Source organism: Lactuca serriola, chromosome 6 (assembly GCF_051521515.1).
Source record: "Lactuca serriola cultivar US96UC23 chromosome 6, Lser_US96UC23_V15, whole genome shotgun sequence".
Classification (NCBI taxonomy): domain Eukaryota; kingdom Viridiplantae; phylum Streptophyta; class Magnoliopsida; order Asterales; family Asteraceae; genus Lactuca; species Lactuca serriola.
The window spans coordinates 5,476,321-5,492,176 of record NC_136413.1 but is presented as its reverse complement, the minus strand read 5'-3'; the positions used below and the strand labels follow the sequence as shown (position 1 = coordinate 5,492,176).

Sequence of the window (15,856 nt, the reverse complement as noted above, 5' to 3'; positions counted from 1 at the left end):
CCAGGCTGAACAAATGGTGTGTGCACTGCAATCTTCCCGAGCTCCTCTTTTGAAAACTGAGTACCTGAAACCAAAACTGAAAACCGTAAGCACGAAGCTTAGTGAGCTCCCCCGAACTACCACATACCATACAATAACATATAAAGCATCTACTGGGCCTTGCCCACTGCATCAGATCGAACTCCGGAAACTAACCAAGGCCTTGCCCTCTGCATCGGACCGAAGTCTGGAAACTGCATCGAACCGGAGTCCGGAACTAACCAGGGCCTTGCCCTCTGCATCGGACCGAAGTCCGGAACTAACTGCATCGGACCGGAACTAACCAGGGCCTTGCCCTCTGCATCGGACCGAAGTCCGGAACTGATTGGGACCTTGTCCCCTGCATCGGACCGGAGTCCGGAACTGACTGAACATAACATAGCATAAACATATCAACTAGCATGAATACATATACTGTATACTGCATCAGAACAGAGCCCGGAACACATAACACAAAACATGCTTGAATCACAAAGACATCAAGCACTCTAACTACTGCATCGGACCGAGGTCCAGAACTAACTGAACATAGCGTAACGTAATCATAGCATATAATATAAACACATATATTGGATACTGCATCGGACCATAGTCTGGAACACATAACTCATACCATGTCTGTATCACAAAGACACCAAGCATACTGAACTACCGCATCGGACTGAAGTCCGGAACTACTGCTAACTAAAAGGGCCGACATTGTGGCCGTAGACCCGTTCCTACTGGGAGGAAAATCACCTCACACTGCTGAAGTCCCGTAGACACAATCCCACACTGCTGAAGTCCCGTAGACTCCACCCCAGCTGCTGGCTGATAGATTCCCGAACTGTCAACACCAAATAACACCCAATTAATAATTGGGTTCTAACACATAACTAAAAATACATGCTTTGGATAATTACTACATTACCCCTAGCTTGGCTTACCCAAGCCCAAGGCCCAATCCATAGGCCCAAAGTCAACTAGGGATCAAAGCCCAACATATGGCCCAATTTTCCAAATTGGGCCCAAACCTCTACATGGACTTCCCTTAAGGCCCAATTGATCAGTCCAGTCCAACATGTATCATTCTAGGGCCCAATATCATACAACCATCTAGGCCCCAATTATGGCCCATCTATGGCCCGATTTTCCAAATTGGGCCCAATCCTTCATATGGGCCTTACCCTAAAGCCCAACTAATTACTCTAGTCCATTTGATTATTCTCGGATGGCCCAACACAAAGCCCAAGTGAAATTAGGGTTTCACCTCAACTGATAACTAGGGTTAAGTGTTTCTTACTTAACCCATTAAGGACTTAACACACTAGGGACTTAATCCATTAAGGACTTAATCCATTAAGTCCATTATTACTTAGATTAATTTATGCCAATGATTATTATTTAATATTCACTTATTAAATAATTCTTGTGTGTGTCCTAATAATTTCTCAGATATTAGGACCTTCTCAATTAGCTCATTAAGGACTTAGTCCATTAAGTCCTTTACTCTACTAGGTAAATGGCCTGGAATAGTTTAGGCTTAATTCACAATCCAATCCCAATGTCCCAAAAATGGGTCCAAATAAGTTCAAGGCCCAAATACTCATAATTAGGGTTTTACACCCAAGCATGGCCCAATAGGCCCAAAACCAATATCTAAGCCCATTAGGGTTTGCTAGTGGGGCACCATCCACTACCACTTCGGGTAGTGGCGGTCTATGGCAGCGGCCACCACCTTACGGTGGTGGTTTTGATTCTTTTCATTAATCCAAAATTCAAGTTACATCTTACAAGGCTAATCTCAATTAACCATACACACACACTAAACTAATCACACACACACACACACTAACTAATCACACACATATAGCCACACCATGGTGGTCGGCAGCGATGATTGGCGGCAGCCACCACCTCACGGTGGTGGCGGTGGCTATTCCCGGCTTTCCGATCAACCAATCTTAATCATACATCACTGAAATAACACACACACCCACCCTTATGCTTGGAAAAGTAACACAACCACCACCTGGTGGTGCTTGGCGATGGCAGAACTCCGGAGAGGCGGCAGCAGCGTCGTACATCGGTTGCTCGGAGTGGCGGCAGCCACTCGTCTGTTGGGAAAACGATGGCGAAGGGTGGTCAGAACGACGCCGGACAGCCGAGTCGGACCCTGAACATCGACAGCAAAAGAAGAAGGAGGAGGAGGATGGCGGAAAAATGATGACCCACACACACCCAGAAGCCACGTTGTCGACTGGCCTCGCTCGGAGCTAAAAGCTGTTACGCTCGGCGGCTCGACTGGTCGGAAAAACGCGACCAAAAAGCGACTACGACTGGGGTGCTCACCATTGCGGCTGAGGTGCTCACCGGAGGTGGGTTTCGCTTCTTCTAACCACTATATCGGGAAGTCACAGTGGCGTTCCATTGGCACGGTGGTCGCTGGCGGCCTCATCTGATCGGAAAATGGATGCGAAGGAGAGAGAGATGGCGGCTGGAAGCTAAACGAAAGGGAGAGGGTGACGGCTCCTTTTGGATGCTAGGGTTAGGGTTTGTAAAGCATATATACCCGGCACATATAAAACAACTGCCATAATGTCAAGAATAGTCCCTCCGCCTTACTTTTCTTTCAAATGGAATCCAAAAGTTACCATTTGAACCCTCAACATTAAATCCTTCCCATTTTAGGTAGGAAAATTACCAAACAGCCCCTATATTCCATAATCTCTTCAAATGAAGTCCCATAAATTACCACGGAGCCCTTGCCTTCATAACTATTTACGAAACTAACCCAAAACTTACATTTTAACCCCCACCTTCTATAATTATGACCTTTAACTCAAAATTAATGCTTTGCTCAATTATTATTAATTTTAGGGCTTCTATACATTTATTTATTTATTCAAATAAACAGGGCGTTACACAACACCTCGACAATTCCTGACTATGGAGTCACCTCAAGGCGGTTTTATCAATCTACTTCAAAGTGGTTCCCCTATCCAACAAACACCACTTTTCCAACAACAATATCAACCTTTTGCGGCTTTCCAACAACAACAATACCAACAATTTCAACAACTATAACAACTCCAACAACAATCGTCACAACAACAACAACCATCAATTTCACAACCACCAAGCTCACAACCACCACTTTCGCCGGATTTTGTTCCGGAAACGCAACCTTCACCACCACCTCAACCAAAAAAGAAAAAAGAAAAAAAAAACCGGCCCGACCCACTACCACCCAAGAAAGGGTCCCATGGACAAAAGAAGAAGAAGAAAAGTTAGCGGAGGCATGGGTGGCGGCTTCTGAAGATCCAATTGTAGGAGATAGCCAGCCTTACGGAAGTTTTTGGGAAAAAGTCCAAGCCATTTTTTACGAGTTAATGGAAAGTGAAACTCGAAATGCCGATCAAATTACGTCGAAATGGCGAGATATTCGACTAAAATGCATCGAGTTTGGAGGAATCTACAACAACCTCCTAAACATACGCAAAAGCGGCTCGAACGATTTTTGATGTTTTCAAGGCGGCCATGGACCAATTTGAAAAAACAACGCCAACACGCAAAGCTTTTCCGTATATGAAACCGTGGCTAAAATTGAAAGACGCCCCAAAATGGAAAGAGCAAACAGAAGGAACTTCCCAATCTTCCGGTTCAAAGCGTTCGAGAAACCCCGATGGAACTTATCAACAATCGGACGGCCGACCACACATCGACATCAACGACGATCCGATAGATCTTGAAAACGACCAACCTCTTCGTCGGCCCGTTGGAAGAAATAAAGCAAAAAAAGCGACGTCAACATCTTCGAATTCTAGTGTTATGGATATGTTTGACGATACATTTGATCGATATGTGCAACTTCAAGAAACGAAGGCCGAAGTGATGACTCGAATGGAACAAAAAATAATCGAAGCACAAACATCATTTCAAGAGACACAAGAGACACTCCAAACAAAAAACCGATATGGAAATCTTGAAAATGAAAGCGGACGGCCTTGAGGGCGAAGACTTGGAACTTTTCCAAGCAATGAAAGAGTCGGTTCGAGCCCGACGTAGGTATAGGGGGTAGTTTATTTTATTTATGGTTGGAATTTTTAGTTTTTTTTTTTAAATTTTTTTTAATTTAACTAATGTAATTTTTATTTTGATTGTTATTTTTATCTTTTTTTTTAATTTCAATTAATTTAGTTTTTATTTAATGTAATTTGATATTTTAATTTAATGGAAAAAGTAGTATTAAAAAAATGTTTTTAATGTATTTTTGAATTAAATTTCAATAAAAAAATAAGATGAAGTAGTATGTTTAGTGGTAAGTATCTCATGTTAGTGGCAGTGGAATGTGGTGCTGATGTTGCACCCACCACATATGTGGTGGGTATAACGGATGGTCTAACAAGAAAATCAAGTCCAAATAGGGCCAGAAAATTGGCAATTGAAAAATATACATGATCCACCTCCTCCTCTTCTATATTACAAAAAGGACATCTACTAGAAGAAATCAAGAAACACCAACACCTCGGGTACAAAGAAGATTATGTATATCAACGCCATTCCCTTGCGATGAAGATTTATAAAACAAACCCTTTTTTTTTCTATCCAAATTCGTCTTTTAAACATAACACTAATAAATTATAAAGATATGGTCAAAGTTGGATTTTAAGGAATCAAGAAAACTAAAAACTACAATAATAATCAAGAACAAAAAGCTATGAAATCACTCTCACTCAAAGAATCAATCGTTATCTGCTTCCTACTTCATAACTAACTACACCTTTTCATTAGGATATGAAATCGCTATTTCCTTTTGGGCAAACAAGACCTTTGACCAGCATAGTTGACTTTTGATCGTTTGTTCTTCACATAGTTATCCCCATTTTCCGTTTTAGCTTTTTGCAGACGCTTATATTCTCTCGACCTAATCACACCTTCCAAAATCTTAATATCTTCCCAGATTTCATGTCGAGAAAGTGACGATAATGTAGGAAGTATATCTTTCTGAAAATCTTTCATTCTCCTTCCTCTTCTTAACTTTATTGAGTTTATTCCTTTGTCGTTTTTACTTTTACCCATTTCATTTAATTCAAACGCCTTCGATGTTACACAATCTTCATCTACACAGCTTCCTTCTAGCTTCAACACAAGTGACTCGTAAGAATCAATAGAAGAAGATCTTCGTGGGCTTGTTTTCTTGTTTTCAACCTCGTTTGACCCTGATTTGCTTTCGGAATCTTGATTACTTGAAATTTGTTGCAATGAGATTGAAACAAGTGAGTAGGCTGCTTTTTTTGTTGCATAATCCGAGTCGTTTTTCACTTTTTCTTCCATCACTTGTGAGATATTTCTCTCCTTTTCTTCCGTGAGATCTGATGAGGGTTCGTTTGATTGATAAGATTCATCGGGTTGATCTTCGTTGAGATCGAAATCCATTAGTTTTGTTTGTTTGACATCATCATGCAACTCGCTGGATCCTGCAAGATCATAAAGGGTTTCATTTAGAATGGGAAAAAAAGCACGAATCTTGATTATAAAAATGAGAATTGAGAATTTCGTACGTGTTTGACTTTTGAAAGTCAAACGGACTACATCTCCAGATTAGAAAAGAAACTGACTGTCAAAGTTTTGGAACTAAGACTGATTATGAAATCAAACAGCATGGTGACACTATGATTGTGAATGATATGGTGTTCATGTATAAAATGAATTCATGTCAATTTTGCCTTTTAAAATTGTATATGGTTGACTTCCAGAGATCAAAGGGTCTCAAAAGAAGCCCATGTTTGACTTTTGACTTTTGAAGGATCTGTAGCGATTTGAACTCTCTAACTAATTACCCCATTAAAATGGTAAATCAAGAAACATAAAATGGTTGTATAATGTCATTCCTTCATGTCAATTTGGTTAAAAGAATAAGGTTGACTTCCCAAAGTCAAAAGAACATAGTTTAGACTATAGATTGACAAACCTTTATGCAAATTGACACCATTCACTAAACAATCGATCATTCCATGGCATGGATATTGATTTATATGATCAGTTGACTTGTGACTCGATTGATCAAGTGAAAAAACAGGTTGAACATCCTCACTTGATCCTATTCCTGATGATTCTTCTTCAAGATCAATTATAATCTTGTTCTTCCAAGAATTTCTTCTTTTATTGGTACTCCTCCCAATACTCAAAGAAAGATTCAAATCATCATCATCATCATCTTGTGAGAACAAGTTGTCTATCAAGAATCTTGCCTGAAGAACATATGAGTAAACATCATGTAACAAAGGATGTAAATTTTGGATTTTGTGGGTCCCATCACATCACAAAAAATATTTATAAGAATGCTAAACGACTACACAAATAACATTTCATTCTTGCTAATGCAATCTAAGAAGGAGTTTAATGTCATTTACCGAATGATTTCCTGTGAATGTTCTCTTCATGGGAAAAGCTTCACATCTTGTATACTTTGAATCACTCTTCATCAACGACTTTCCAAGGGACCCACATACTTGTTTCTTGAATATGATATCATGATCGAGCATTGTCTGTTTTAAAGATCCTCTGAAATACTCAAAAGGGTGATTTGGGGAAGAATTTAAATCAAGAAAACCTTCCATCTAAATCAAGAAACTTTTATCGATCGACTAGTTACTGTAAATGCAGCATCATCACGCCGAAGAAGAAGATATCATGTCAAGGCAAGAACTTCCATATGATGCTGTGGTTAAAAACCCATTCCTGTTGCATGTTATGAGAGGGTTAAAGTACACGTATTTAAGCTAAGAGTCCAAGTAGAGATGATACATGTTCATAGTCATGGAAGACGCGTATGGAAATTAGAAATATGAAAGTTGGAATTTTTAAGCTGTAAGAACAGTACAAGAGAATGTTCAAACGAAAAGAATATGGAAATCGTGAAATTGACCTTACCATGAATGTACAATTCGTTACGCAAAGGGTACAACTTATGAATACATCTCATGATATACCATGTTTGGTACTCGAATTTCATGGTCCAAAACACCATTTTTGTTTCAGGATAATTACAAACTCTGAGATCTCATTTTCTTGAAATATCCCTAAACAAAAGACGAAAAAAGACTCGTCTTTCGTTTCTCATTCAATTAATCAATTTCTATACATCAAAAGGCGTAAAAATCGCTTTTTGCAGAAAACCCGTTTGAACAAATTCACATATATACACATCACGATGCAAAATCATACAACAAAACTTGCAAATCCTAACAAGATGAAGAGGGAAGGAAGGTACCAGGGGCATCCTGCGCACGTTAGCAAGAACAGGGATTGAGACATGAGATTGATTACTAGTGTGGTGGGTGTATTGAGTGATCCGAAAAAGATCAAAATAAATGCAACCCAGTTGCCCCCTCTCTCTATTTATGTATATGCATATCTAGAGAGAGAGAGAGAGAGAACAGAGAGAGATTGGAGATGGGAGATACAGCTATCAAACAGGAAGCGCTGATTGTTGTGGCGGTGACTAAAATACGCAGGTGATGCGTATGCGTGAAACAGACGTGATCTTGCGTTAATGTATGCATATAAAGTTCCTGTCTCTATCACATCTCTCTCACATACATATGGTCCTCGGGATTCTTTCTCTCTCTCTCTAGAAATGTGATTTTATGGTTATGAAAGAAGAGACTAGTCAGACCTCTTGGGACGGTTATCTCTGCAAAAAGGTGCCGAAAAAGCCTCTCTGTGTTTTCCTATTTACCCCTACGCTATTCACTCTTTGCACCATTGCCCCTTCAACTCTCCTAGAATAGGAAAGTAGAAGTATATCAAAAAAAATATCAAAATTAATTTGATTTATCAGATCCGATCATGTTAAATTGAACCCTAAAATCTGAGTTTTGATTTGTTTTGTGCCCTTAAACCGGTTACCCATCATTAGACTATAATAGTTTTCACCACCATATCTTTTGTATATTGATGAGATATAAATACAAGTAATTTACATAGGAAACAAAGTAAATTAGAAACAATATATGGAATTGTATAGTTAATATTGACCACATAAAAAGGAAATTCATAACTATTCTTTTAATCATAGAGAAAGTCACGGTGACTATTTATCTTCAATACCCCCCCCCCCCCAATACAATCGGAAGGGAGGCAGACGAATACGTAACAACTCGAAAACGTTTTTGTAAAAATATCGGTTGCTTGAAGCTTGGTAGGCACGATTTTTTTAGTATGTAACTTGCTGGATGACGAGTTCTTGTAAAAAGTGGTAGTCATTGTCGATGTGTTTAGTTCGTCGGTGTGCTATTGGATTTTAGCTGAGAAAGGTGGCACTTAAATTATCACACTGTAATCTTGGTTGTTCAGATGGCAGGGCATTTAAATCATGTAGCAAGTTAGTGGTCTGTATGAGATCAGTTGTGTTGTTAGTCATTGCATGATACTTTGACTCACAACTAGAGCGTGAGAAAGGTAGCTAATTTTTGGTACTCCAAGACACGAGGTTTCCACCAAAGAAGATTGAGTAAACGTAAGTGGAGCGTCTTGTTTCGATGCAATGAGCCCAATCGACATCCGAGTATCCTACAAGAGTGGATTTTGTCTGGTATGAGAAGTAAAGCCCATGTGTAATCGTGCCTTTTACATACCTCATGATCCTTTTTCCCATCTGAAAGTGTTTATCCGCTGGCGAGTCAAGAAAGTGACTAGCCTGGTTTACCGCATAATAAAAGATCAGGTCTTGTAATAGTCAAGTACTAAAGTGCACCAATGAGTGAGTTGTATAAAGTAGGATCATGAAAGGCATTTCCTTTACTACTAAAAACATCATTGGTGTCAAGTGGTGTCCCAACGGGTTTGGAATCGCGGAGGTTGACCTTAGTTAAATGTCATGAGCATATTTGGTTTGGCTAAGGAACATACTGTATGATGTATATGAGACTTCAAGACCAAGGAAGTAACTTAGTTTGCCTAAATCTTTTATGGAAAACCCAGTTTGCAAACGGTCCATGAAGCATTTAAGTGACGACTCATGCCAGTAAGAATGATATCATCTACATATACCAATAAGTATAGAAGGTATGAGCCATGATGAAAAAACGAAAAGCGATTGGCTCGCTTGACTACACTTGAAACCTTGATGTACCGGGAAACTACTTAACCATTGAAACCAAGCGTGTGGAACTTGCTTAAGGTCGTAAAGAGCTTTGTTTAGATGACATACATAATTCAGATGAGTCAAGTTAACATAGCCCGAAGGACGTGCCTTATAGACAGTTTCTTGAAGATGATCATTAAGAAATGTGTTTTTAACGCCAAGTTGATGGAGATGCCATTGATTTGTCACGACAAGAGAGAGTACAAGGTGAACGGTGGTAGCTTTGACAATGGGACTGAAGGTATGAGAGAAATCAAAACTCGGTATTTGCGTAAAACCTTAAGCCACAAGGCGTGCCTTATGATGATCAATACTCTCATCGACATTAAATTTAGTTCGAAACACCCATTTTAACCCCCACAACATTTCCATTTTTAAGTGTCTATGTGTTATTTTTATGAAGAGCCATAATTTCCTCGGTCATTACATCACGCCAATCTCGGTGTTTAGATGCCGATTTAAAGCAACGAGGTTCTTGGGTACTAAGTAAGGTGACATGCATTGGGGTTGGAGAAACAGCAAGAAGATCAAATGTGTAACGACCCAAAAATCACGACTAAAAATTTCTTTTAAAAACATTACTAAAACTAGATTTATAAACAACGTATCATAAGTCAAACATAACTTTCGAGTATTAAATTCAAAACATAATATCATTATCAGAGTCAAACATTCCCAGGCTAACTGACTATGGTGTGTGCTTTGCAATCTTCCCGAGCTCCTCTTTTGAAAACCGAGTACCTGAAACCAAAACTGAAAACCATAAGCACGAAGCTTAGTGAGCTCCCCCAAACTACCACATACCATACAATAACATATAAAGCACATACTGGGCCTTGCCCACTGCATCGGACCGAAGTCCGGGCTAACTGGGGCCTTGCCCCCTGCATCGGACCGGAGTCCGGACTAACTGGGACCTTGTCCCCTGCATCGGACCGAAGTCCGGGCTAACTGGGGCCTTGCCCCCTGCATCGGACCGAAGTCCGGACTAACTGGGGCCTTGCCCCCTGCATCGGACCGAAGTCCGGACTAACTGGGACCTTGTCCCCTGCATCGGACCGAAGTCCGGGCTAACTGGGGCCTTGCCCCCTGCATCGGACCGAAGTCCGGGCTAACTGAACAGAACATAGCATAAACATATCAACTAGCATGAACACACATATACTGCATTCTACATCGGGCCGTGGCCCGGAACACATAACACATAATTCTTGTCTGAGCCACGAAGGCATCAAACATACTAAATACTGCATCAGATCAAAATCCAGAAACTGCTACTAGCTAAACGGGTCGGCATTGTGGCCTTAGACCCGTTCCTACTGGAAGGAAACTCACTTGAACTGCTGAGCCCTGCTGATAAACCTCTGGCTGCTACTTGACAATCTCCTGAACCGCTGCTCCTCTAGCTCTCCGAGCTATCAATATACATATAACACTTAGTCTGACAGTCAACTAAGTCAACTCTGGTCAAAGTCAACCTTCCAGGTCAACCCTACTCGCCGAGTCTTCCTAAAGACTCGCCGAGTTCATAAGCTCAGGGTCTTTCTTATTCGCGACCCGACTCGCCGAGTCCAACTAGCTCCAAGTCCTGTCCTGTCCAACTCACTGAGTCACCACCCGACTCACTGATTCGAGTCTCAACTCGAAGGGTTTGAGGCTTCACGATCTGACTCGCCGAGTCCACTAATAGACTCGCCGAGTCCAAGGCAATCTTCAACCAACTCGTCGAGTTGTTCATCCAACTCGCCGAGTCCATGCCTAACTTCAACCGACTCGACGAGCTGTTCATCCTACTCGTCGAGTTCCTCCTCATCTTCAAGCTACTCGCCGAGTCCACTCGAAGGACTCGCAGAGTCTATCCAGTCCTCAATCCATGCAGTGGCTTTTCGAGCCAAACAGAACTTCCAACTCATAGATCCATACTTCTAGGGTCTATTCCCCACGTAAAGTGGCAAACTTTACGTGTAGATTGAGAGATCTATGCTCAAAACACACTAAACTAGGGTTTATGGCAAACATGCTTCTTCAACATACCAAGGGCTGATACTTTAGGGGATTCAAGACCAAAACCAACATGGATCTGAGGTAGCAACCTCAGATCTGAACCTCCAACTCGAATTGGTTACATAACATACCAACAATGACCAAAACTCACACATAAGAATAGATCTAGATGCAAAGGGAGTCCAATCAACAGCTTATTACCTCCAATTGATCTGAAATGTCTTCTCAATCTCGGATCTACAGTCCCTTCTTGCACCTCCAAAGCCTTTCTTCCTTTTCCAAGCTTTAGTGCACTCTCCAAGGAAAGATCTAGCTCTAAAACGGATATGGTGGCTAGGGTTGGGTGTTCTGAGCGGTAAAGAGGCACTAAAGGAACCCTAGGAAAGAGAATGAGACGCTTAAATAGGCTCCAAGTCCCGGATTTAGGGTTTTCCTCGTTCAGACCCAACTCGTCGAGTCTCCTTGGCCGACTCGCCGAGTCGGTCGCTAACACCTCAACCCGGATCCCGCTCGGACTCGCCGAGTCCCTCCTTAAAATTGAGGTCTTCTTTCTTTTCTTGACTTTCCAAACTTTGGGGTGTTACAACTCTCCCCCACTTAAACTAAACTTCGTCCTCGAAGTTTGCTATGATCAACTGCCTGCGAACTGCCTCCAATTCTCTGTCTGGAAAATCTAACACCCTTTTGTCCGACACTCCAGCCACTCACCATGTCGATCATTACCGTTGGAACATACTGAATCCTTCTCCTTTCCATAATTTCCTCAACGTTACTTCCTCCGACTGAAAATCCTGCTGCCTCCCATCCGCCTATCGGATGGACTTAGACTACTCTGGTCTAACCAATCTCCCTATATCTGAGTTACCGGACTCCCCCGGTCACTACACTCCATCGCAAACTCCTTGTCTCTTCCAGCGACTCCTGAAGATACTTCGACTATCTATACTGCTCTTATCTATTCTGCCGCTCATACTGAAACGATGCTGCTGGAAACAGCTTGCTTTTATCCCACCTGATTACTCATCTCTTGCTAACTCGAGCCTTCCATCCTGAAAGAAAGGCTACCTGCCTAGCTATCCTTACAGATCACTTACACTTGGCAGAAAGTTCAACTGATCCTGCTGAGAGAGACTTGCCATTTCCAAATCAACCAACTATACCGTCAGCACTTGCATTCCAACACAAAACTAATACTGACCCAAAACCCTGAAACCTTCCAAACACTGAACTGCCTGCAATAATGAACATGCCTGAGACACTAAACTGCCTGAAATGCTGAACCGACTGAAACGTTGAACGACCTGAAACACTGAACTGGCTGGAACACTGAGCTACCTGAAACACTGAACTGGCTGAAACGCTGAACGGCCTGAAACACTGAACTGGCTGGAACACTGAGCTACCTGAAACACTAAACTGGCTGAAACACTGAGCTGCCTGAAACGCTGAACTCCAACCCAACTGTGGAGTGAAGGGACTCCTCACTTAGTCGCTTCCACGACTTCTGAACGAAATCTTCCTCTAGGACTAGTTTCCACTAGTTATCCTGTCACTGTGGCTCTAGCAACCTTCCGATCCAACCGATCGGGTTCATACGTCACATCTTGACATCATCAATTCCACGACTCACAACATGATGGCTCCCAGACTAACGGTAGCTCGCAACATACCCGAACCCCAACGGTCCACTGCGACTCTGATCTCATAACTGACGTGACGATCTATAGCCCAAATTGCTGACTTAGCCATAACTGATCCCTCTGGGAAAGCCGAAATCTAACCCGTGGATTCCCATATCCTCACTGCTGCACCCGAACTGGTGGGTACAACTGCTTTCCCGCGTCAAACACGCGCTCATGCTACCTACCAATCTGATAAAAGGCTGCGACTACGCTCGCGGACTTACAACTCTCTAATACTATCTGGCTGCTAGTGGATGCTACGGCTACCCCCGCAGACTTACAACACCACTACTACTATCTGACTGATAGTGAATGCTACGGCTACCCCCGCAGACTTACAACACTACTACTGTCATCTGACTGCTAGTGAATGCTACGGCTACCCCCGCAGACTTACAACACTACTACTGCTATCTGACTGCTAGTGAATGCTACGGCTACCCCCGCAGACTTACAACACTACTACTGCTATCTGACTACTAGTGAATGCTACGGCTACCCCCGCAGACTTACAACACTACTACTGCTATCTGACTACTAGTGAATGCTACGGCTACCCCCGCAGACTTACAACACTACCACTATCTCGAGAACATCCTGACTATCCCTAGTCCCGCTAGGGATTCCTCATCCCGATTTCTCAAAACAGCCCTTAGTCTTCGAATACTGCATCAACCTCAACATCTTATATCCTTGATATTCTTAGCGCTTCGTCGAGGAATTCTTCGGCTTGGTCCCCAAACCAACCGCCTACTAATCCGGATACAAGAAGCTATTGTTGGGAAGTTTCCAACCTCCTAACTCCTAAATCTACGCAACCTGCATGCTGCCTCAGACACTGGCTACTAATACGAAACATCTCTTGTTACCCGATCTCAGGATCCTCATTCCGACTCTCATGCGTCCGACAGGTGATCTTCCAATCCTGGATTCTCAACCAGCTTCTAACCATCTCGATTACATGAACTAACTGCTGAGAAAAAGTTCTTGAACTCCCAATTCTGAACTTCTCAACCCATCCATCACTGAGCTACTACCATTCCTTCTCAGAGACCGTGCACTCATTCTGAGTCTACGTGACTCTTATCCATGCATACCCGGAGGGTTCTCCCCCACTTCGTTCCTGCTTACCCTTTGCTGCTTCACACTCAAAAGAGATCCTGATCTTCACTACCATTCCAAAACATCTACTGGGGAACCCAAGCCCTCCAGGTAGGAATTTGACCAATCCATCCAAATCACTAACCCCTCCGAACTAGCGAAACAAACCAAATCTCTCCCAACCATGCTACAGCTACTGCATCCTCCGAAACCTTCTCCACACGAGCACATCCCTTAACTACCAACCAATTATCCGAGGTATGCAAATGGCATATAACATAATCACAAGCAAGCCACACTATAACACAACACTTATACCACAAATTGATGCAGAACCATAACAATATAATCATGACATAAGCTGACAGAAAACAAAAGTTACATACCTTCATTACTCAGTGCTGCTCGAATCTCTGTTGAAACCTACCGGAAAACTCGGCTCCGATCCGTAGGCGCCCTTGCCCGGCCTCGACAACCACTAACGGTACATGAAGTCCCAAGGGCAGGAGCTGGCACCTGCCCTGCTGGATACAAACTCGGACAGTGGGCCTTCTTGTGGCCCCTCTGACTGCAATGGAAACACAACGGATCAAGTCCCTGGGCGATGGTAATAACACAATCTCTGCTAAAATGACCAATCTGGCCGCACTTGAAACACCCAACATCGCCACCACTTCTACGCCTACACACGCCCATGTGCGTCCTTCCGCACTTCCCGCACCGACTGCGGTTCTGATAGTTCCTCGTTCTCAAATCCGAACTCTTGGGCCTCTTACCCGAACCTGTGGCTACCTGAGTCTCATCCATTTTCCTCTTCCCTTCCGACTCCCTGCCCGACTCTCGCTCCTGCGTTACTCCAACGGCAACGCCTGCTGACTGAACAATAGATGTCTGATCCTGAAGCCTCGCTATCAATCTATCAGTGATCCTCACGACCATGTCGGGCAGATCCTTGCGAATGGCTTGCGAAACTTCCTCAACTATCCAGTCATCCAAAGGTCTCTCTTGAAGACAGGATGCCCGGCTCACTCCTGTCCCATGATGGCAGAAACTAGAAATGGGATCTCCCTCCCTGATGGATCCCTGAACTCCATAAGATTCGGGGCCTAAACGAGCCCCAAATTGCCCTGAAACTATCCCGGCCTTAAAGGCCTCAAGATGACTGTCCATGAGCTCCACAATGGCCTCTTTAACTGAACCGAAAATCACTGGAGTTTGATCAATGATGTTGCGCATAATCTCGGCGGAAATGAAATCCCTCATCTGATCATCAAGCTGCCCGGCTCTGAAGCCCGAGCCAGACCCCTCCTCGATACCTGAACTGCTAACTGGTAGCTCGCGCAATGTCACCATGCTGAAAATATAACAAAATCCTGATCAATTTATATACTACTGCTGAGGAATTTCTCACATACTCTACTAGTTCCTTGGTTTTTCCTCGGCCCCTCTTGAATCGAGTACGGATCCTCTGCTTTCAGTAGTATGGGCCCCTACTACTTTCCACATCTATCCGTACTTTCCTCAAGAGTTACCTCAACTCCACCAAATCCCCTTTTCTCTACTACTAATCTCTGCTGCTCTCATCCCAGGCTTGCCCTAGGGAACTTCTGACTCTACTCAAACCAGTCCTCAGCTGCTGAAGGCCTCATTGTAATGCCAATTAGCCACCACCTGAATACCATCACATGTAATGAGGCTCGGATAATCCTTCGAGTAAAAGTCTCGTCCCTACAACGGTTGGACTCAAACGAGAGCTGCGCAGTAGGGCCAAATCTAGCACTCCGAGATTATTCAACCCTGCTCACATGTGATGTGACGTATTCACCTAATGGCTAACTCCCACCACTCAGAGTCCCACAAAGCACAAAGCAAGCAACATTCGGATAAAGGAAACATACTC

At 42.9% G+C, this 15,856-nt stretch overlaps 1 protein-coding gene across 1 annotated transcript; it reads right to left on the bottom strand.

Annotated features, from left to right (window-relative positions):
- Positions 1–4,637: 4,637 nt before the first annotated feature.
- LOC145058171 (uncharacterized) lies at positions 4,638–7,682 on the bottom strand. The gene is made up of 4 exons (XM_079006082.1): positions 7,295–7,682; positions 6,435–6,762; positions 5,993–6,272; positions 4,638–5,498 (listed from the first exon to the last, which is right to left on the bottom strand). Exons 2-4 carry the CDS (start codon positions 6,639–6,641, stop codon positions 4,825–4,827), a joined length of 1,161 nt encoding a protein of 386 aa, XP_078862208.1. The 5' UTR covers positions 6,642–6,762; positions 7,295–7,682; the 3' UTR covers positions 4,638–4,824.
- Between the last annotated feature and the right edge of the window lie 8,174 nt (positions 7,683–15,856).

Coding starts and splice junctions, on each gene's coding strand:
- LOC145058171 (XM_079006082.1), bottom strand. CDS start 6,641: ATGGAAGGTTTTCTTGATTTAAATTCTTCCCCAAATCACCCTTTTGAG. Junction 6,273..6,434: donor CATTCACAGGAAATCATTCG/GTAAATGACATT, acceptor TATGTTCTTCAG/GCAAGATTCTTGATAGACAA. Junction 5,499..5,992: donor TGGTGTCAATTTGCATAAAG/GTTTGTCAATCT, acceptor ATGATCTTGCAG/GATCCAGCGAGTTGCATGAT.